Genomic DNA, 22,649 nt, shown 5'->3' on the forward strand with positions numbered 1-22,649 from the left:
TTCACAAAGAGAGTAACTGATGCTACAGAGCCAGATGTCAGGGGAGAAGCTCCAGGTGGTATCAGATTAAGTACCTTTGCGTCATACTTAATGCCAACCTCTTTTAAAAAGCAGATGAAAAAGCTAAAATAACAATTCAACCCAGCTAATTCCCAATTCATACCACATTGTTTGACTAGAGGTAGCAAAACTGAACTTCAATGCTGTGATACTCCCCCACTCACACTGCTTGAATAGTTGGGCCTCAACTTTCTACACATTAAAACCAATTCAGTCGGTCTACAAACCGGCTCTCAAATTCTTGGTAGACAGCCCAATAGCCATCACTGTTACATCCTCAGAAAGAATTGCACTCCCGAGTTGGGAAAATCTTGTGTAATACACACACACACACACACCTTGTATTCAAGATCCTAAATGGCCTAGATCCTCCTCCACTTAGTTTTGTCAAACAGAAAACCCAAATCCATGGCAGCAGATCTGAGAAGTTTCTCATGACAGACCTCTCAGGTCTGCCATGAGAGGTGACTAATAGTTCCCTTAGGGGAAAAACACCTTTAGACAATCTACTTTCTCTGTGAGAGCTTCCCATGTCCAGAACACTGCCACCAGACAAACTGTACCACCTATCACACCTTCACCAAAAAAAAAAAAAAAAAAAAAGACGTAGTTAAAGGACAATCAGAGTTGTGAACATAAATCTCTAGCTGTGTATTGCTGCTATCCATGTTCTGTAGTTTGTGAGGTGTGGCAACACTTGCTTTTATGTATCTTGTTTTGTGGTATTACTGTCTGCGTGCTAACGTTACATGTCATATCTCACTCTGCATGTGCTCACTGCTTGTAGGTATTGTTATTGTAATTGTTTTGAATGAACTGCCCAGGGACTGCGTTTGAAAATTTGCCGGCTAGCTGAAACTGGCACTAACTGAAACGCTGATTCATGTGCACTGTCCCTGTAAAAGCCTTTTTGTATACACATTTTAAACTAAATAAGTGATATTTCCTGGGGAAAGAAAAAGGCACTACATTGTAGTAATGACCCAGCTGTCTAGCCAACGTTCGCTGCTGAATGAAGGGAAGTGAGTATTCAGCAGTAGCTAGCTACCCACCCGAGGCTAACCCAGCTAAACAGTAATCATTATGCAGATTCTGTTGCAAAATGAAACGGTTCACCCCAAACAGAAGAAGCAAACAAGTTTGTTGGACAAATCCAGGGAGGTCCCTTCCCATTTGGTTCTTAAACTAAACAGTTTCTGTAATGAATACACCCCTAGTAATCACACACAGGCACAGATGAAAACTTTTATTGTTTGCTTTGAATAAAAAACCCAGTCCACTGAGGCCCACAGAAGAGGACGTCATGCTGGGTTTAGAGACAACTGTTAGAAAAATGGACCCAAATAAACAAGCTTAAAGTCTGTATGTAATTTATATATTTGATGCTCAAACAAACTACCCCCAGCACAGACATTTTAGTGAGTTATTGCATTGTATCCTTGCTGTGTCATGAGTGGCTTGAGCCAGACCCTCATGCAGGCTTCTGTGCAACAATGAGAAATGGAGATACAGGACATCCCTTTGAACTAGGCACTTGATCCTATGGGTGAACCGAAACTGTGTTGCCTTGATTCCTCGTCTCCCCAAAACACATTGGCGCAGAAGAACAGAGGTTCCTCCCCTCTGATCTTCTGCTACGATATGTTTTGAGAAGACAAGAGGAAGTAAAGAATCAAGGCAATACAGTTTAGGTTCACCCCATCCCACCACCCATTCTACTGTACCACCCTTCATCTTAGACAAGATAATTTTAAGGCTGCGTTTATACACGCAGCCAATTCTGTTCTTTTTCATAGCTGCTCCAAATAACAATTAGTGAACAGCAGAATTGGGCTGCCTGTATAAAACAACCTAAGACACAACCCCATTTAGCAATCAATATTCTTTCTGTATGTTGGTCTCATTTTAAATTACTGAAAGCTTTCAAAACCTTAATGGGGGCAGAATCCAACACACTTTGCACTACAGTGCATCAAAGCCAGAGAATAAATTTAATTTGACTATACACTCCGTTATTAGTTCAAATGTAGTATTCTAGTTATTCACTGGCATTAAGGCACAACAAGAAATTATTCTTAACTCCCTGAGGACACTAAAAGAAACGCAATACTGAACTTGTAGTTTAAGACCTGTTCACACGGGGGGGCAGGTACCATAACATCGTCAGTATCATCCCAAATAGCATCCTATTCCCTGTAAAGTGAACTACTTTTGACCAGAGCCAAGCAGTGCACTATATAGGGCTGCCATTTGGGACTCACAGGTCATCCACAGTTAGCAGAACTGGAATACAATCTCAGGATTAACAGAAGACACCATTATATAAAACAACTTCAATAGTAAAAAGTGCAACTGTGTACATTTCCTGCAAGATATAAATTCCCAAATCTAGCTAGTATTTTCTATTTAAATCATGCCTGGCCAAGATAGCATCAGACATTGTCAGAGTTCATTACTTCCCATCAACCAATCTTCACCCAATTTGTGCCCAATCATTCAAACCCTCCAAAACATTAGCTTCAATATTGCTATGTAACTAATACGCTAAAACCAAAGGGCTCTACAATTAAATCAAATATTTTAACCAATTAGGTTGACATCACTTGTGTAGCTTAGCAAGCCACCAACCACCATGCAGTGCCATGGGACAGAGTCAGAGGCATCCAATCAAGAGTTCAATCAGGGTATTGTTTCTCTCCGTCAGACATCAAGTACGGTTGGTGGGTCAAATTCTTTCTGGCATTCTGGTTTCTTTGAGAGGAACGAGGATGTGGAGTTCAGGATGAGGTTAACAAACTGACAAAGAGGTATAAGGGAATAACAATTTGGAAAGCTCCTTAGAAATGTTGGAAACCAAAATGTGACCTAAATGTCAGGAAGAAGCATACTTAGATGGCCTGCTTTAGCGAGCTCTTGTAGCAGTTTACATAGATTACGCTAAAGATATAACCGTAGCAAACAGCAGCACTGTGCAACTCTAGTTACACAATATCAGTAGCCTCGAGTACAGGGCAATCTACAGAAATCTTTAAAAAAAAAAAAGTTCTGACCTATGATCCATCTTTCCCTATACCTAGTTATGCAACCAGAGTTAAACTGTCACCAAACAAGAAGAGTATAGCCAAGTTCATCTAGCACCATCACTAGTGAAGACATGGAAGTAAATAAAACAGAATATCATTTACAAAAAGTTTATATCTAGCTAAAATCACAAACGCTGCCATTTGGAGGACATGGATAGCTAGCAGACTAGGTACAGGTACAGTTTTTGTGTGGTTGAAAAATACACAGAAAGCTGTGACAGACCCCACTGGCTATTTTGGTACATTACAGGTTACCCCAAAAAAATGAAGCTGTCAGCGATCCTCAGTCATTCGGCCTTCTACACCTAACAGAATATAATCAAATACCTGTTACAAGAAAAAAAAGAAAAAAACTCATTGCTGAAAAGGACATCCCTCAAATATTTGTATACACAATTTAGCCACCTGGAAGTTTTGAAGAGATCGATGGATTGCATCATTTCCATTATTAAAAGATATGGAAAAGTGGCATTCAAAACAGTCTACCCCAGTGATGTTGACAAATATACAATCTTTTAGTCAAAAGTATAAAAAAACTATTTCTAAAGATGAGGCGTCGCCCCTCTGGATCTGTCCTCCATGCAGCCACCAGTATCCTTCAGGAATGAAGGGGAAATATTAGACAGCTTTTTGATGACTTCATTATGGTTAACACCGTTACGCACGTATGGTTAACAGAGTTATGTAAAAGCGCATTTGCTATATTGTGAATTTCATTTGTAAACTCCATAATTAAAAGCATTACAAGGGACAACTTAACTCTAGGATTTTGCAAATGTATTCGTTGATGATACCTTTGGCAACAATGGCATCCATCTATACAATAAGTAAAAAACATCTACATTACCCTGTACTCAAAGTTCTCTGAAAACTCCCATCCTCCCTGGCTTGTTGGATTGAATCCTCCCCTGTAGCAGTGGCTTCCGCGGGGGGGACCGAAGGACCCTCTGCTGGCGGAGCGACCCCTGCGGAAGCCCATACCACCACGCCCACGGTAGCCTCCACGGGCCTGACCCCCACGCAGGGGGATGCCAAACGTCTCAGAGTTGATACGCCTCTCCTCAGCCCAGGTCTGCCTCCGCTGCCTGCCAATCACAATTTAGACGCTCAACCGGGGGTTGGAGGACGCCGACAGTACCTGATTGAATCCACTATGGTCCTACATACAGTATACGCCATATATCAATAACGCCACATTGTATAGTATCAAAACATTAGCATGGGATAGAACAGATCTGAGAGAAAAGAGACTCACAGTGGGAAACCAGAGCTTCCTCCAGGTTTTTCTGCAGCTTTCCTGAAAAAACAGAATAGCTCTTTATCACGTATTGCCTAAGGGAAGACTATTTGGTATTGTTAATTCTCAAACTAAATCTACAAGATAGAAGGGACAGAGGTTACCGCTATAAAAACATTGGAGAGAGATGATATGGGCAGTTGTCGCCTACCTGCTGTAATCACAGGAGACTTTGTCGAAGAAAGACTTTGACTTGTCGTAGTAAACTTGAAGTGTTGGTGCCTCCAGCCCTTCATCAGCGTTGCCCTTGCTGTTCTGAGTCTCCACACTGGAGTTACCCTGATCCTCCACGTTCCCTGCTGCCTTCTCCGTCTCATCTTGAGAAGAAATGGACAAACACATTCACTCCACAATGGCCAATTACTGTTCTGCACATTTATTTATTTAACTAGACAAGTCAGTTAAGAACACATTCTTATTTACAATTACTGCCTATCCGGCCAAACTCGGACAACGCTGGGCCAATTGTGCACAGCCCTATGGGACTCCCAATCACGGCCGGATGCGATACAGCCTGGAATCAAACCAGGTACTGCAGTGACACCTCTTGCACTGAGATGCAGTGTCCTAGACCACTGCACCACATGAGAGCCACACATGGAGTTCAGCCAAATAGATAAAGTATGCATCGAGGCTGCCCTGAACAAACTACATTGGTGGAATTTAGGCATTTGAATGTACCAGAGGCCATCAGAAATACACAGCGAAATAATCTCCCAGATTGGAAAGATTAGTGAGTCTACAATTTAAATGACTAACAATTCATACATTTTCAGTATTAGGCATTGTCCAGACTTATTTGATCGAGACTTTCACATACAGGCGTTCAAAAGTTCGGGGTCAGTTAGAAATGTCCTCGCTTTTGAAAGAAAAGCTAATTGAATATCTCGTACAATGCTGTGTACTACTTCCTTCACCGAACAGCACAAACTGGCGCTAACCAGTGTAGGGGTGGGAGGGCCTGGTGTACAACTGAGCAAGAGGACAAGTACCTTAGTGTCTAGTTTGAGAAACACACGCCTCACAAATCCTCAACTGGCAGCTTCATTAAATAATACCCTTCTAGGCAGAGTTCCTCTGTACAGTGTGTTCTTTTGCCCATCTTGATCTTTTATTTTTATTGGCCAGTCTGAAATATGGCTCTTTGGCACTCTGCCTAGAAGGCCAGCATCCCGGAGTCACCTCTTCACTGTTGACTTTGAGACTGGTGTTTTGCAGGTACTATCGAATGAAGCTGCCAGTTGAGAACTTGGTGTTGGTTTCTCAAACTAGATACTCTAATGTACTTGTCCTCTTGCTCAGTTGTGCACCGGGGCTTCCCATTCTATTCTGGTTAGAGACAGTTTGAGCTGTTCTGTGAAGGGATAAGTACATAGCGTTGTACAAGATCTTCAGTTTCTTAGCAATTTCTCACATGAAATAGCCTTCCTTTCTTAGAACAAGAATAGATTGACGAGTTTCAGAAGTGCTTTGTTTCTGGCCTTTTGAGCCGGTCATCAGACCCACAAATGCTGATGCGCCAGATACTCAACTAGTCTAAAGGAGGCCAGTTGTATTGCTTCTTTAAAATAAGAACAGTTTTCAGCTGTGCAAACATAATTGCAAAAAAGGGTTTTCTAATGATCAATTAGCCTTTTAAAATGATAAACTTGGATTAGCTAACAATGTGCCATTGGAACACAGGAGTGATGGTTGCTGATAATGGGTCTCTGTACGCCCATTTAGATATTCCATAAATCTGCCATTTCCAGCTATAGTCATAAACAACATATTTCTGATAAAATACATTTAAAATGGACAAAAAAAATAAGGGATTCTTTCAAAAACAAGGACATTTCTAAGTGACCCAAACTTTTGAACGGTTGTGTGTGTGTGTAATACAGACATATTCAGAAAGTATTCAGACCATGACTTTTTCAAAATTTCTAAAATGGATTCAATTGTCCCTCACCCCAATCTACACACAACACTCCATAATGACAAAGCAAAAACAGTTTAGCAATTTCTGTAAATGTATTAAAAATAATTACATAAGTTTCCAGCCCCTTTACTCAGTACTTTGTTTAAGCTCCATTGGAAGTGATTACAGACGCGAGTCTTCTTGGTATGACGCTACAAGCTTGGCACACCTATATTAGGTGACTTTCTCACATTCTTCGCAAGCTCTGTCAGGTTGGATGTGGAGCATTGCTGCACAGATATTTTCAGGTCTCTCCAGAGATGTTCGATAGGGTTCAAGTCCAGACTCTAGCTGGGCCACTCAAGGACATTCAGAGACATGTCCCGAAGCCAAGACAACACAGGCATGGCTGTGTGCTTCAGGTCATTGTCCAGTTGGAAGGTGAACCATCGCTCCAGTCTGACGTTCTGGAGCAGGTTTTCAATAAAGGATCGCTCTGTACTTTGCTCCGTTAATCTTTCCCTCAATCCTGACTAGTCTCCCAGTCCCCTTAGGCTGAAAAACAGCAACAGCATGATGCCATCAAAGGAATGTGCCAAGCGTCACGTCTGGAGGAAACCTGGCACATCAGGCCAAAAAGATCAATCTTGGTTTCATCAGACCAGAGAATCTTGTTTCTCATGGTTTGAGACTTTAGGTGCCTTTTGTCAAACTCCAAGCGGGCTGTCATGTGCATTTTACTGAGGAGCAGCTACCGTCTTGCCACTCGACCATATAGGCCTGATTGGTGGAGTGCTGCAGAGATGGTTGTCCTTCTGGAAGTTTCTCCCATCTCCACAGAGAAACTATAAAGCAACCATCAGGTTCTTGGTCACCGGCCTTTCTCCCCCGATTGCTCAATTTGGCTGGGCGGCCAGCTCTAGGAAGTCTTGGTGGTTCCAAACTTCTTCCATTTGAGAATGATGGAAGGCCACTGTATTCTTGGAGACCTTCAATGCTGCAGATATTTTGGTACCTTTCCCCAGATCGGTGCCTCGACACAATCCTGTCGGAGCTCTTCGAACAATTCCTTCAACCTCATGGCTTGGATTTTGCTCTGACATGCACTGTCAACTGTGGGACCATCATATAGACAGGTGTGCCTTTCCAAATCATGTCCAAGCAATAGAATTTACCACAAGGAAACCACAAATTTCAAGTCTCATAGCAAAGGGTATGAGTACTTGTGTAAATCTGGTATCTGATCTTTTACTTGGAATAAATGAGCAAATGTGTCAAAAAACATAAATCCACTTTAAATAATTCAGGCTGTAAAACAAAACGTGGAAAAAGTGAAGGGGTCCGAATACTTTCTGAAAGCACTGTAAGATCTACTTTATTCAGTCAGACACCTTTTATATACTAGTCAAGTTTGCTGTTCGTCAATCAAAGCACAGTAAGTAACCTATGCGCCACCGCTCTGTGGCTGCATATATGAAACAAGTGAAAGAAAATAAATATGCCAGAAAATAGGCCAAGTTGATTCACAGACAATGAGTGCATCATGTGCTCTCCAGCCATGTGTAAAAAAAAAGAAAAACAATTGACTGCAATGACAGCACACACACGGGGAGGGGGAACAGAAGACTGTCAAACCAGCATTGTTTCCCTGTCATTGCTCACTTTGTGACTAACAGGCTCCTGTCCTATCAATACATTGAATGATAGGCATCTTCTAGCGGGAGAGGGCTCGGCTGACTTTTCTGACTAGCGAATTGACAAGTAGTCTCGTTAATTGAAGTGGAAAAAGTAGCCGGCTGAAAATTTGTCTGTAATCGTCTGTTTAGCCGACAGACCGCGCTAGTGGAACACCCTGCAACTTGGCTACATTGTGCTCAGGCTTGCCTCGTGTTAATCTCGGTCCCCTGAACACAATCACACATGCTTCGGATGCCGGCCATGTTTTGCCTGTCTGAAGAAACCAGCCTTGCATGCATGACCTGTCCTCAAAAACACTAGGCTAAATCGAGCTCCTTCACCCATAAGTGTTGGATCAAATGTTATGAGGGCCTGATCTGTACAGTTCTGGTACCTTTTAGTTTGAGCTTGCTCTGGAACTCCCTGTCAATTTCTTCCTTGTCGAACTGGGCGTTGGCACTCTCAAAGTCGAAGTCCTTCTCGAACTTCATGGGTCCATCTAGGCGCACGTTGAAGCGGCCCCTGCCGCGTTGTCTTCCCCCACGACCACGCCTCTGAGGTGGGCGGCCGCCAACTGGGAAACAGGAAGAATAGACAACATTACCACCAGAAACATGTAGTAAACGCCAAACAATACAATGATGCCACAAAATTATTATAATAAGTTACCCCAAAAGCAGTGCCCCTTGTTCAAAACCGAACCATGAAGAATATGAATAAACAAAATGCAGGAAAATGTCCACTATAGCATAGATTGGAGGTTTGCTGTGCTTCTATCTACCAATTGACAGAATAAAGCAATGGCTTGCCATCCATCACAACAGAATACTTAAAATGTCACCCTAACAGATTTATACAAATAGAAATTCCAGCAGCATATAAATAGCATGAAAAGCATTACCCATCCATACAACATTAAAATTGCCAAAATATGGCGTAACAGAATTACCATAACACACGAAACAGAGCAGTGATTTTTTTGACTTCCGGCGCCGACAGAAATGGCCGCCTCGCTTCGCGTTCCTAGGAAACTATGCAGTTTTTTTTGTTGTTTTTTGTCATTTTACACTAGTACCCCAGGTCATCTTAGGTTTCATCACATACAGCCGAGAAGAACTACTGAATATAAGTTCAGCGTCAACTCACCATCAGTACGACCAAGAATATGTTTTTCGCGATGCGGATCCTGTGTTCTGCCTTACAACCAGTGCCACGGGATGGTTCCCATGCAGCGACCCAAAAAAACGACTCAGAAAAAGAGGGAAACGAAGCGGTCTTCTGGTCAGACTCCGGAGACGGGCACATCGTGCACCACTCCCTAGCATTCTTCTTGCCAATGTCCAGTCTCTTGACAACAAGGTTGATGAAATCCGAGCAAGGGTAGCATTCCAGAGGGACATCAGAGACTGGAACGTTCTCTGCTTCACGGAAACATGGCTAACTGGAGAGACGCAATCCGAAGCAGTGCAGCCAGCAGGTTTCTCCACGCATCGCGCCGACAGAAACGAACATCTTTCTGGTAAGAGGGGCGGGGGCGTATGCCTTATGGCCAACGTGACATGGTGTGATGAAAGAAACATACAGGAATCCTTCTGTTCACCTGATTTAGAATTCCTCACAATCAAATGTAGACCGCATTATCTACCAAGAGAATTCTCTTCGATTATAATCACAGCCGTATATATTCCCCCCCCCCCAAGCAGACACATCGATGGCTCTGAACGAACTTTATTTAACTCTGCAAACTGGAAACGATTTATCCGGAGGCTGCATTCATTGTAGCTGGGGATTTTAACAAGGCTAATCTGAAAACAAGACTCCCTAAATTTTATCAGCATATCGATTGCGCAACCAGGGGTGGAAAGACCCTGGATCATTGTTATTCTAACTTCCGCGACGCATATAAGGCCCTGCCCCGCCCCCCTTTCGGAAAAGCTGACCACGACTCCATTTTGTTGATCCCTGCCTACAGACAGAAACTAAAACAAGAAGCTCCCACGCTGAGGTCTGTCCAACGCTGGTCCGACCAAGCTGACTCCACACTCCAAGACTGCTTCCATCACGCGGACTGGGAGATGTTTCGTATTGCGTCAGACAACAACATTGACGAATACGCTGATTCGGTGTGCGAGTTCATTAGAACGTGCGTTGAAGATGTCGTTCCCATAGCAACGATTAAAACATTCCCTAACCAGAAACCGTGGATTGATGGCAGCATTCGTGTGGAACTGAAGGCGCGAACCACTGCTTTTAATCAGGGCAAGGTGTCTGTTAACATGACTGAATACAAACAGTGCAGCTATTCCCTCCGCAAGGCTATCAAACAAGCTAAGCGCCAGTACAGAGACAAAGTAGAATCTCAATTCAACGGCTCAGACACAAGAGGCATGTGGCAGGGTCTACAGTCAATCACGGACTACAGGAAGAAACCCAGCCCAGTCACGGACCAGGATGTCTTGCTCCCAGGCAGACTAAATAACTTTTTTGCCCGCTTTGAGGACAATACAGTGCCACTGACACGGCCTGCAACGAAAACATGCGGTCTCTCCTTCACTGCAGCCGAAGTGAGTAAGACATTTAAACGTGTTAACCCTCGCAAGGCTGCAGGCCCAGACGGCATCCCCAGCCGCGCCCTCAGAGCATGCGCAGACCAGCTGGCCGGTGTGTTTACGGACATATTCAACCAATCCCTACACCAGTCTGCTGTTCCCACATGCTTCAAGAGGGCCACCATTGTTCCTGTTCCCAAGAAAGCTAAGGTAACTGAGCTAAACGACTACCGCCCCGTAGCACTCACATCCGTCATCATGAAGTGCTTTGAGAGACTAGTCAAGGACCATATCACCTCCACCCTACCTGACACCCTTGACCCACTCCAATTTGCTTACCGCCCAAATAGGTCCACAGACGATGCAATCTCAACCACACTGCCCTAACCCATCTGGACAAGAGGAATACCTATGTGAGAATGCTGTTCATCGACTACAGCTCGGCATTCAACACCATAGTACCCTCCAAGCTCGTCATCAAGCTCGAGACCCTGGGTCTCGACCCCGCCCTGTGCAACTGGGTACTGGACTTCCTGACGGGCCGCCCCCAGGTGGTGAGGGTAGGCAACAACATCTCCTCCACACTGATCCTCAACACTGGGGCCCCACAAGGGTGCGTTCTGAGCCCTCTCCTGTACTCCCTGTTCACCCACGACTGCGTGGCCACGCACGCCTCCAACTCAATCATCAAGTTTGCGGACGACACAGTGGTAGGCTTGATTACCAACAAAGACGAGACGGCCTACAGGGAGGAGGTGAGGGCCCTCGGAGTGTGGTGTCAGGAAAATAACCTCACACTCAACGTCAACAAAACTAAGGAGATGATTGTGGACTTCAGGAAACAGCAGAGGGAACACCCCCCCCCCATCCACATCGATGGAACAGTAGTGGAGAGGGTAGCAAGTTTTAAGTTCCTCGGCATACACATCACAGACAAACTGAATTGGTCCACTCACACAGACAGCATCGTGAGGAAGGCGCAGCAGCGCCTCTTCAACCTCAGGAGGCTGAAGAAATTCGGCTTGTCACCAAAAGCACTCAAACTTCTACAGATGCATAATCGAGAGCATCCTGGCGGGCTGTATCACCGCCTGGTATGGCAACTGCACCGCCCTCAACCGTAAGGCTCTCCAGAGGGTAGTGAGGTCTGCACAACGCATCACCGGGGGCAAACTACCTGCCCTCCAGGACACCTACACCACCCGATGCTACAGAAAGGCCATAAAGATCATCAAGGACATCAACCACCCGAGCCACTGCCTGTTCACCCCGCTGTCATCCAGAAGGAGAGGTCAGTACAGGTGCATCAAAGCTGGGACCGAGAGACTGAAAAACAGCTTCTATCTCAAGGCCATCAGACTGTTAAACAGCCACCACTAACATTGAGTGGCTACTGCCAACACACTGTCAATGACAGTGACTCTACTCCAGCCACTTTAATCATGGAAATTGATGGGAAATGTAAATATATCACTAGCCACTTTAAACAATGCTACCTTATATAATGTTACTTACCCTACATTATTCATCTCATATGCATACGTAGATACTGTACTCTATATCATCGACTGCATCCTTATGTAATACATGTATCACTAGCCACTTTAACTATGCCACTTGGTTTACATACTCATCTCATATGTATATGCTGCTCTGTACCATCACTCATATATCCTTATGTACATATTCTTTATCCCCTTACACTGTGTATAAGACAGTAGTTTTTTGGGGAATTGTTAGTTAGATTACTTGTTCGTTATTACTGCATTGTCGGAACTAGAAGCACAAGCATTTCGCTACACTCGCATTAACATCTGCTAACCATGTGTATGTGACAAATAAATTTGATTTGATCGCCATCTCAACTTGTCAATCTGCACAGCAATGCAGACAGTTGCAAGCAATGGACCACCATGTAACCTACTACAGCACACAGGATGGTGGAGTTGTGTAAACGAACGTGGGCTTGACAGTTTAAGTAAAAGTCACTACGGCATGCAGAGTCTGAAACGGCATGGAGCTGAGCACAGAGGACGGTTAGAGCAGAGGTGCTCAGTTAACCTGCAGGCCGTTGACTGGCTTCCCTGCCTTCACCTTGCGGCTGCTGCTCAGACACTGCTCTGAGTGCTTTCTGGGCCTGGAATGGTACAGTCCATTAGTTTAGAGAGCTCAGCTCAACTTTAATAAAGAGATTTAGCCCCACACTATTGACTACCTATAGAAACAGGCAAAAGTTGTTAAAATGTTGAAACTCCGACAGACTGTTAAGAGTTACAAAAAATGTCAGGGGTCATTTGTTTTTAGGGGTTGCAGCACAACAAAACACAGGTAGCGCCTCCGATAGGTCTCACCTACGGAGCTAAATATAGAGTTGGTAAGCCCTACAGTGGTATAGCGTTGGTGAGAAATGGGCGCGTTGCAGGGCGCACCCCAGGCCTGGTTACTGCGGGCCCCGCTGACTGTCTCACCCTGGTGATGGTGCTGCTGCTGGGCATGGCCGGCGGCTGGAGCCGAGGGGGTCGTTTGGCCTGGAGCGGGACTCCTACGGCCCAAGCTGGGAGGCGGAGCGTAGGGGGCCGACGGGGCTGCCTGTTCTACTGTGGGGCTCTTCCTCAGGGGGTCCAGGTGGGGGCTGGTGTGGCCTGGGTGAACAGAGGGTTAGTGTTACACTGGGCTACTCAACACATGAATCAGACTCAACACTGGTTCGTCAAGAGTTAAGCTTTATATCCATGAAGTGTAAGTTATTAAACGCGTTGAAGGTTGTGTGTTGTGAAAAGCAATCTGTAATTTTATTGAGAAGAGGCAACAAAAAAAAGAGACAGTGATAAAGGGGGGGGAATGCCATTTTGAACCACATTCTAGTATTCCAAAGCAGTATTGGGTGACATTATGCTCTCACAAGATGATACATAGGCCTAACATACAGTACCAGTCAAAAGTTGACACAGCTACTCATTCAAGGGTTTTTCTTAATTTGACTATTTTCTACATCAAAACACATTTGGTTACTACATGATTCCATAAGTTTTTATATTTTGAGATTCTTCAAAGTAGCCACCCTTTGCCTTGACAGCTTTGCACGCTCTTGGCATTCTCTCAACCAGCTTCATGAGGTAGTCACCAGGAATGCATTTCAATTAACAGGTGTCCTTTGTTAAGTTAATTTGTGTCATTTCTTTCCATCTTAATGCGTTTGAGCCAATCAGTTGTGTTGTGACAAGGTAGAGGTGGTACACAGAAGACAGCCCTATTTGGTAAAAGACCAAGTCTATATTACGGCAAGAACAGCTCAAATAAGCTAAGAGAAACGACAGTACATTACTTTAAGACATGAAAAAAATCCAAGAGCTTTGGAAGTTTCTTCAAGTGCAGTCGCAAGAACCAGAAAGCGCTATGATGAAACTGGCTATCATGAGGACCGCTACAGGAAAGGAAAACTGAGTTACCTCTGCTGCAGAGGATAAGTTCATTAGAGAGTTACCAGCCTCCAATTACAGCCCCCCCAAAAATGCTTCACAGAATTCAAGTAACAGACAAATCTCAACATCAACTGTTCAGAGACTGCGTGAATCAGGCCTTCATGGTTGAATTTCTGCAAAGAAACCACTACTAAAGTACACCTATAAAAAAAGGAAACAAGCAATGGACATTAGACAGGTGGAAATCTGTCCTTTGGTCTGAGGAGTCTAAATGTGAGACTTTTTGGTCTTTGTGAGATGCAGAATAGGTGATCAGATGTGTGCTTCCCACCGAGAAGCATGATGGAGGTGAGGTGATGGTGTGGGGGTGCTTTGCTGGTGATACTGATTTATTTAGAACACCTCCATTTAACCAGCATGGCTACCACAGCATTCTAAAGTGATACGCCATCCCGTCTGGTTTGCGCTTAGTGGGACTATCATTTGTTTTTCCAACAGACCAATGACCCAACACACCTCCAGGCTGTGTAAGGGCTATTTGACAAGGAAGGAGAGTGATGAGTGCTGCATCAGATGACCTGGCCTCCACAATTACCCAACCTCCACCCAATTGAAACAGTTCGGGATGAGTTGGACCGCAGAGTGACAGGAAAGCAGCCAACAAGTGCTCAGCATATGTGGGAACTCCTTCAAGACTGTTGGAAAAGCATTCCCAATGAAGCTGGTTGAGAGCAAAGGGTGGTTACTTTGAAGAATCTGAAATATGTGTTATTTCATAGATATTTACAATGTAGAAAATAGTAAAAATAAAGAAAATCCCTTGAGTAGGTGTCCATGTGCCACAAGAAAGGAAATATTCAGGTTAGCCATCCCTTGAAAGAAAACGACCATGTGCTCTACAGATGAGTTGTAGGGAGGGAATAGGTTAAATCTACAGCTAGTTTCAAATGAGTTTGTTTCACCAAGGTGAGTACGTAGTAGAACAAATCAGTGTTTCTCTTCCTCGTGTGTGTCCTTTACCTTTAGATACAAGGACAGTAGCAGTACCCAGAGAGTGTGAATCAGTGGGGAGAGCAGCGCCAATAGCACTGCTCTGGGACTGGGTTGCAGCGGAGCTTGTGTCGCTCCCAAAGGAGGAGGGCGTCACTGATCTTCCTGTATGGAGAGGAACAGCAGGTGTAGAGTATTGAGGGCAAGAACTGCACAAGTGTGAAGAGTCCTCTCTGATTCTTTCAATTATTCTTTTTTATATCTCACGTGCGATTCACCCGAATCTCGAAGAACCAATTACAAATGTCAGTTGGTCGAAAGGTGAATGAGGTGAGCCCCTCCCATTATCTAAGGAGCGACTCACCTGTCCTATGGTAATTCTCACGAGTACTTCTCTAAGCTTTCCTCAGCACGAAAATATATGTTTAACTGTTTCGCAAGTGCCGCGAGGTTACACCACCGAGCGCAGAAATTTCAGCTCTAGTCTTGTGTTGAGTAACTTACCAAAAACATGTTGCTTTGTCTCCTGTGTTAGCACGCTATGCTATTAGCCCACTAGGTGAACACTAGCTAGAAAACACAAGCCTTAACGGATAAACGTCGACTAGCACACACGTTACCAATACTTATAAAATGGGCCGCCGTACCCATGGGAAATAAACATGCTCAGGCAGCTCTAACTAGACAAGCGAGTTGAGGTTCACTAAATACTGGCCAGTGCTACCTTAAGCCACACCACTAGCCGTCACAATGAATGCTAGCTACAACCATCTTGCTATTGCTAGCTTAGCTCCCATTTTCTAGTTCGCCTAGCATTAAGTTGCTTTGTGCCTACTAACTGAACCAGTCCCACCACACTGTGACCCAGTCTACAAGACTGCCTGTAACAGGCTAGCTAAGGCAGCAAGTCTGGCTGTACCGCTAACCTAGACTGGGCAAAACGCTCACATGGCCTACCTCAGCTAGTTCAGTTATTTTGTATGGTTTAGATAACGCTGTCATTTTTATACTTACCGACTACAACTACTAGGTTCTCAGGTTCAAGAGAGTCAAAAACCAGGTCAGCTACAGTATCAAGGCCAGGCTTGCCACCACCTGCCCGGCAGATCTAGATATAATGGCAACCTGGTCTCCAATCGCTCTATGAGCCAAGGTGCTGCAGCTGGGAGAAGGGCAGTTCTCTAGCACCAGTGCTAACTGAGTGACCAGCAATGTAGCGTGCTGCAAACCAACAGTCCAACTTGTCGCACAGATCAGTGGGGGAGCAGTCCCATTTAGCTGATTTCCCTGTAGGGAAGAAGGTGCGCCAGACCTAGGGGTACACCCCAGCGCCTGTGTGCTGAGCTGCCACCTCAGGTGGACCAGACCGGACAAAGCGGGCTGTTATGTGCCTTTTACTGAGGAGTGGCTTCCATCTGGCCACATTAGTGGAGTGCTGCAGAGATGGTTGTCCTTCTGGAACTTCAGAGGAACTCTGGAGCTCTGTCAGAACAACCATTGGGTTCTTGGTCACCTCCCTGACCAAGGCCCTCCCCCGATTGCTCAGCATGGCGACCAGCCCTAGGAAGAGTCTTGGTGGTTCCAAATTTCTTCCATTTAAAAATGTTGGCGGCTACTGTGTTCTTGGGGACCTTCAATGCTGCAGAAATGTTTTGGTACCCTTCCCCAGATCTGTGCCTCGAAACAATCTTGTAGGACAAATCAGTCGACCTCATGGCTTGGTTTTTGCTCCGACATGAACTGTCAACTATGGGACCTTATATAGACAGGTGTGTGCCTTTCCAAATCATATCCAATCAATTGAATTTACCACAGGTGGACTCCAATCAAGTTGTAGAAACATCTTAAGGATGATCAATAGAAACAGGATGACCCTGAGCTCATTTTCTAGTCTCATAGCAAAGGGTCTGAATACTTATGTAAATTAGATGTGTTTATTTTTAATAAAACGCGTTCATTTCTAAAAACCTGTTTTCGATTTGTCATTGTGGGGTAGTGTCAATTGATGAGGATTTTTTCAAATGTATTTAATCCATTTTAGAAGGCAGCTGTAACGTAACAAAATTAGAAAAAAAGGGGGTCTGAATACTTTCCAAATGCACTGTATATTTTTGGGGTGGGGGAAAATACCTCAAGAAAAAAAAAGTACAAATTAAAAATGGACCTTCAAATCATACAGTTTCTTGATTGTGTCCAGCTTGATAATAAATCACAGAAATGACAGCTAGACAGTGAGGTAAGAGTCATTCATCTTGATAGCCCCTCGATGGCCAGGCAAGCTCTGGTTAGCGGAGATCATTCTCGTGCTGTACGACAAGCCCTGGCAACTGGGGGGGGGAATCTTCTGACCCAAGCAAACAAAGATTTATTTCCACCCTCACTCAAACACAATGGCCTTCTGGGCCTGGCCCATGAGGTCAAATCTGAATGTGACAGGCCTGCCTCAGTCATTGACTATCCAGAGTGTCAGGGCCCCTTCTACACACTCGCTGTATGCAAACAAGTGGTGCATTTGAGAAAATGTGACAACAAAAAAAAAGTTGTGCTTTTTGCAGGTCCTTATTGCTTTGTCCTTATTGCTTTCTCCTCAGTCTATCTAGACACTATTTTGGCCTGTCATATAGGCTTTGGAAATAAGTGGTTAGAGCGTTGGACTAGTAACCGGAAGGTTGAGAGTTCAAACCCCGAGCTGACAAAGTACAAATCTGTCGTTCTGCCCCTGAACAGGCAGTTAACCCACTGTTCCCAGGCCGTCATTGAAAATAAGAATGTGTTCTTAACTGACTTGCCTGGTTAAATAAAAAACTTAAGTTCACAAAGCAAGTATGTGAGCCGCATGCGCCGTCAGTTCACCATTGGTGCCTACAGTTTGCCCCAGGCTTTTCCCCGGTTTCAATCGTCTCACCTTGGAGCTTGTGGCTTTCCACCCACCACTTCTACAGAAGAACTTCACCATTTGTGTCCAGTACGCATATTGTGCATTTACTTGGATACACCAAGAGCGTCGCCAAGGGGAGGCCACACTCGTCAACAGTTATCACATTGGATTGTGGACGCTATTTTATTGGCCTATAATAACAAGGGATTACAGCCGCCGGACAGTAGAGGTATGGCTACCTCTTGGGCACAGTTCAAAGGGCATCTACTTACAGGAGATTTGCAATGCAGCTTGTTGGGAATCCCTGCATACATGCACAGGTTCTACCGGCTAGACATCACTGCAACTTCCTTGGTACATAGTGTCCTCAGTGTCAGGGCCTCTGAGGGTTGATATGTTAAGACTACCTGGCTTTGGAGAGCATGTTTGCAATAATGGAGTTGGCCATATCCCAAGTGCAATATGGGGACAAATAATTGAGAGAAATCAAGGTTACTTTCATTACCATGGTTCTCTGATGTTATGAGTGAGATATTCCCCTACTTGTAAGAGCGTGACGAAGTTCGGCATGCTCGAGAATCACCACAGGGTGAGCAAGTAGCTCCTTATTATGAACGGAGGGGTTCACCTCCCTTCGACTGGTCTGTCTAACAGACGTGTGTAAATGGTTCCTCAAGATTCAGCTGAATCCCACGTGAGATCTCACTCATAATATCAGAGAATCAGGGTTACAGAAGTAACCTGACTGGGCTCATTGTTTCCTGATTTGCTTCCTGACCTGTGACCCTTCGCTGAGTACTAGCAGCATCTTCGTAATGGAGCGGAAATGGCGAGTACTATCACACTGAATATCAAATGTGTAAAACATAAGGGAGCCGACAGTCTACGTGACTCTTTTGGCATAGTGGAGCCCAGTCAAACCTTCTGCATCTGAAATGCCCAGCTTGATCCAAGAGCCATGTGGCAGCCTGCAACCCTTGGAAAGCATAAATGACTGTCACTTCCTGACAGAGCTTAAAACATACCTGCATTTGACAGGTAGATCGCTTAATGCATAGCATTAGCTTGCATTTGAAGGTATAACGTGACTGACAATATAAGCTTTAGAACACAGTTGACATTAGTAAAGTATGACTGACTAATATCAGACCTTGAACACACTAGTGATTAACCTAGCTAGCGGTCCCTTCCTCACCATATCCAGGCTTTGTGTTGCTGTGGCTCTTACCGTCACCAACGGTGCCAAACTGCATTGACACCAGGGGGCTGGTGTTACACTGGTTGTACAGGGGCACGGGAGCTCGGTTGAACAGGCCGTTGGAGCCCACCGACTGGAATGGAGCTGAAGTGGCAGCAGGAGCAGGTGGAGGGGCTGAGCACACAGAGGACTGGAGAGGAAGAAAGCGAGAAAGGGAGTTGAAGCCAAATATCACTGCACAGGTGCACTTATTAGGGTTGTGCATCTCTAGTTTCATGAATGAGTCGATACGCATCTAGATGCACGGGCTTTGATACTTTAGATTGAAACGATCTGGTACGATTTAGTTTGATTAGTGGAACGAATTGATGCACTAACATTTTTAGCATAAACACCTTAATTTTCCATTTTAAAATTAAATATCTGCTGCCTATGAGAGTTCAGGAGCTGGGCCTCTTTGTGCTACATCTGTCTGAGATTACTACTCTAAGCTGAGTGACCCTGTGTGTGTGTGTGTGTGTGTGTGTGTGTGTGCACCTGAGCTGAGCCATTGGGCAGACCACCCCACTATCAGATTAGGAGTGGGAAATGTACAGTATGTTCATCCCCCTCATTTATCTATTCACCACCTGATTAATTTAATCATTTTTTCAGATTGAAAATGTTGAGCTAGTACCATGTCAATATTTTTTTTGAAACCATCTTGGCATTTAGACAGTTAATATAATGCAGCTTTGGATTTGACCTGTCTCGAAAGCAAATAGTTTAGAAGTTTACAGAGCTTCTCCCGCTCTGACTAATGAATGAGAAATGATAGCGGTCCTTTTTGAAATTCTTATTCATGTAAAAATGACCAAATACACTGACTGTTTAAAGCAAAACTTTCAAAGCTATTTCTTATGGTGAACCTGAATAATCTAAATAATTTTTTTTTGGAATGATTGAAAACCCCAATCAGCAGTTGGATGAGAGTTGCGGACTTCGGTAGGTTACACAACTCTGGTAAGACACGCATTTGGTAACAATGACCCAGCTAATTACATTGGTTGTCACTCTAATAATGCCTATGATTTGACATTGCGAAAGCAATTTTACAAGCATCTGAATGCTGAAGGTGCCAAATGTACAAATAACCTATTAGGCCCATCTCTCGTTGGCGCGGGCATCTGCATCTCCCACACCATTGCTCTGTCAGCCATATGCAGTTATATGCATAAAGTTGGATAGGCTACTGAACTGAAGGAGAGGACGCATCATTTCAGTCATAACAGAGGAGTTATTTCCAGAACAAGACCATATGGTGACCCGATTCAGGAAACTAGGCGTATGCCGCAAGTCTGGACAGTTGTGAAGAGGGCACAACAAAACCGATTCTCCCTCAGGAGACTGAAAGGATTTGGCATAAGTCCTCAGATCCTCAAGTTTCTACAGATGCACCATTGAGAGCATCCGGACTGTTCGCATTCTTATCCATATTTTTTTTAAACTGCATTGTTGGTTAGTAAGTAAGCATTTCACTGTTGTATTCGGTGCATGTGGCTAATAAAATTTGATTTGAAGTCATGACTTCAGACTGAAACTAAAAAAATAATTTATCAAAATGCTTTTGGAGGCAAAAATGCCTTCTAACATGTGAACTGTCATGTGCCTTAATAACAAACTTATGGCATCTGTAAATACAAATAATATTGTTGAATTACTAGAGCCTAGTTGATTTAGCCAAAGACAGGAACCTTCCTGCTAGCCATGATTGGCTGAGACGAGTGGGCTGGACATGCCGAGAGATGAGTTTCAGATTGGTCTGCGGTGTAGCATCTTGTGTCTATAAAATGAGCTGCTCGTTATGCGTAGATAATCCATTCTACTGCCGTTTGAAAGATGAAATTAGCCATGGAGAACTACAAATATGTTGCTACTGCTCTCAATAACATTACTGCCCTGAATTTCAGGCGCTATCGACAAAGGTCAGTGGGGAAAAGTTGTGATGGACTTTCTGGAGGATGATCGTGCCATGTCGACTCTCTGAAAATGGATCAAATCGATGAGGAAATCCCTGATTTAGGTAAAAACATTTATTGAAGGAGACATTGTCAGAAGACTCCACAGTGATGGGGAAGAAACTGCGATCAACAGTGTTGTCACGGAAGAAGTTGACACAGTTTGCACAACTTGTTTGGCCTAAACGGAAACGACCAAGGACATCTTATTTAATAAAAAGGGGTTGCAGTCTGCTGTGAAGCTTTCATCCATTGAACCGCGTAAGAATTTAGCTACAGTTTCAGATATGTTTCTAATTTTGTCAGAAAGTTGTTTCATTGCAAGTTGAAGCTTGCTGGTTGGCTTGTTAGCTAAAGATGGAACCTATTTGGTTAACTATGACAATCGGTTTGTATTACTAGTAACACTACTATGGATTACAGTTCATTTTTTAGAAGCTAACGTGACATCTAAACAAAAGACCAAGTTAGTTTGCTGTTAGCTAGCTAGCGTTAGATGGCTGGCTTGCTAGCTAATATTAACTTACTTGTATTAAGTAAGTGTGTAACGTTAGGAATGTTCTCAGAGTGCCATTTAACATTGAACCTATAACTAGCAATGTTAACTAGATATTTGTATCTGGGATTTGTCCTTCAGGATCAGTAGAACACACCTGACCTCTCCACCAGTCATACTAGGAGAAAGTTCTAATGCTTCCCATCAACAAGAGAGCTGGCCCAAACAAGCAAAGGCAGCAGAGCAGTCAACGACATGTAGCATTGTCACTAACTACAGAATTGGGGAAATGCGTGAGGACCTGAAGTGTGATAACTGCAGTGGCCAAAACAAGAACAAGATTGTGCACTGGTATTGTGCCTGGTGGACCATGCACAAGCTCCACCATAGTCTTGGACCTTCACTTCCTGATCACAGGCCACACCAAGTCCGACTGGTGCTTCAGCCTTAAGTAGCGCTTCAGAAAGACCCAAGTGAACACTGTCGGAGATGGCTGGTGTTGTGAAGGGCAGCACCTTGACAGGGGTCAACATCCCACAGCTAGTTGGACTGGAGGATGGTACAGTGCTGGTGGAAAGCTATGGCGGGCAACACCTGACTCCATACCACTGCCACAGATCAAGCAGTACCAGCACTTCAGGGGAAAATAATTGTCATTGCATTGTATGAGGTTATTATTCTGCTCTAAACTTAGGTCAATTGATGTTGTGCAGGGTTGTAATGTATGATTTTTTTGTGATTGTTCCGTTTCACAGCTTCGGTGCTCTGGAGCCTGGTGTTGTCGCCAAGGAGCGTTTGGACTGTCAGGACCAGGTTTCAGCGCGACTCTGACATCCTTCCTCCCATAGATAGTCTGCCTGTACAAGGACCACCTGGACTGGACACAGCTAGACAAACTTATCTTTGAGAAGATCAGGGAGTTGTGACGAAGAGGCAAATCGACATCACATGCCCAGCATCAAAGTCAAGGGCAGGACAGAAACAGGCTCTCCAAATACAGATTCCCTTGTTCATGCGTGGTTCGGACAGACCAGTCATCAGCACTATCGGCAGTGCCTCTATTCTAACACTACTGCTCAGCCACTTTACCCCTGATTGTATG

At 44.3% G+C, this 22,649-nt stretch overlaps 1 protein-coding gene across 2 annotated transcripts in view; it reads right to left on the reverse strand.

Annotated features, from left to right (window-relative positions):
* Nucleotides 1-1,291: 1,291 nt before the first annotated feature.
* The window catches only part of LOC109889612 (protein LSM14 homolog A), a 31,695-nt gene continuing 10,337 nt past the window's right edge, over nucleotides 1,292-22,649 (reverse strand). Inside the window, exons 3-10 of one of the 2 annotated variants that reach the window (XM_020481176.2) lie at nucleotides 19,085-19,244; nucleotides 15,009-15,143; nucleotides 13,035-13,208; nucleotides 8,412-8,591; nucleotides 4,592-4,757; nucleotides 4,399-4,440; nucleotides 3,991-4,228; nucleotides 1,292-3,739 (exon numbers count right to left, since the gene is read on the reverse strand). In XM_020481176.2, the coding sequence (XP_020336765.1) occupies nucleotides 3,686-3,739; nucleotides 3,991-4,228; nucleotides 4,399-4,440; nucleotides 4,592-4,757; nucleotides 8,412-8,591; nucleotides 13,035-13,208; nucleotides 15,009-15,143; nucleotides 19,085-19,244 (1,149 nt within the window). In that variant the 3' untranslated portion in view covers nucleotides 1,292-3,685. The remainder of the gene's footprint in view (nucleotides 3,740-3,990; nucleotides 4,229-4,398; nucleotides 4,441-4,591; nucleotides 4,758-8,411; nucleotides 8,592-13,034; nucleotides 13,209-15,008; nucleotides 15,144-19,084; nucleotides 19,245-22,649) is intronic. The other variant, XM_020481177.2, reaches the window with a different exon arrangement.

This window comes from Oncorhynchus kisutch, linkage group LG4, assembly GCF_002021735.2.
Source record: "Oncorhynchus kisutch isolate 150728-3 linkage group LG4, Okis_V2, whole genome shotgun sequence".
NCBI lineage: Eukaryota > Metazoa > Chordata > Actinopteri > Salmoniformes > Salmonidae > Oncorhynchus > Oncorhynchus kisutch.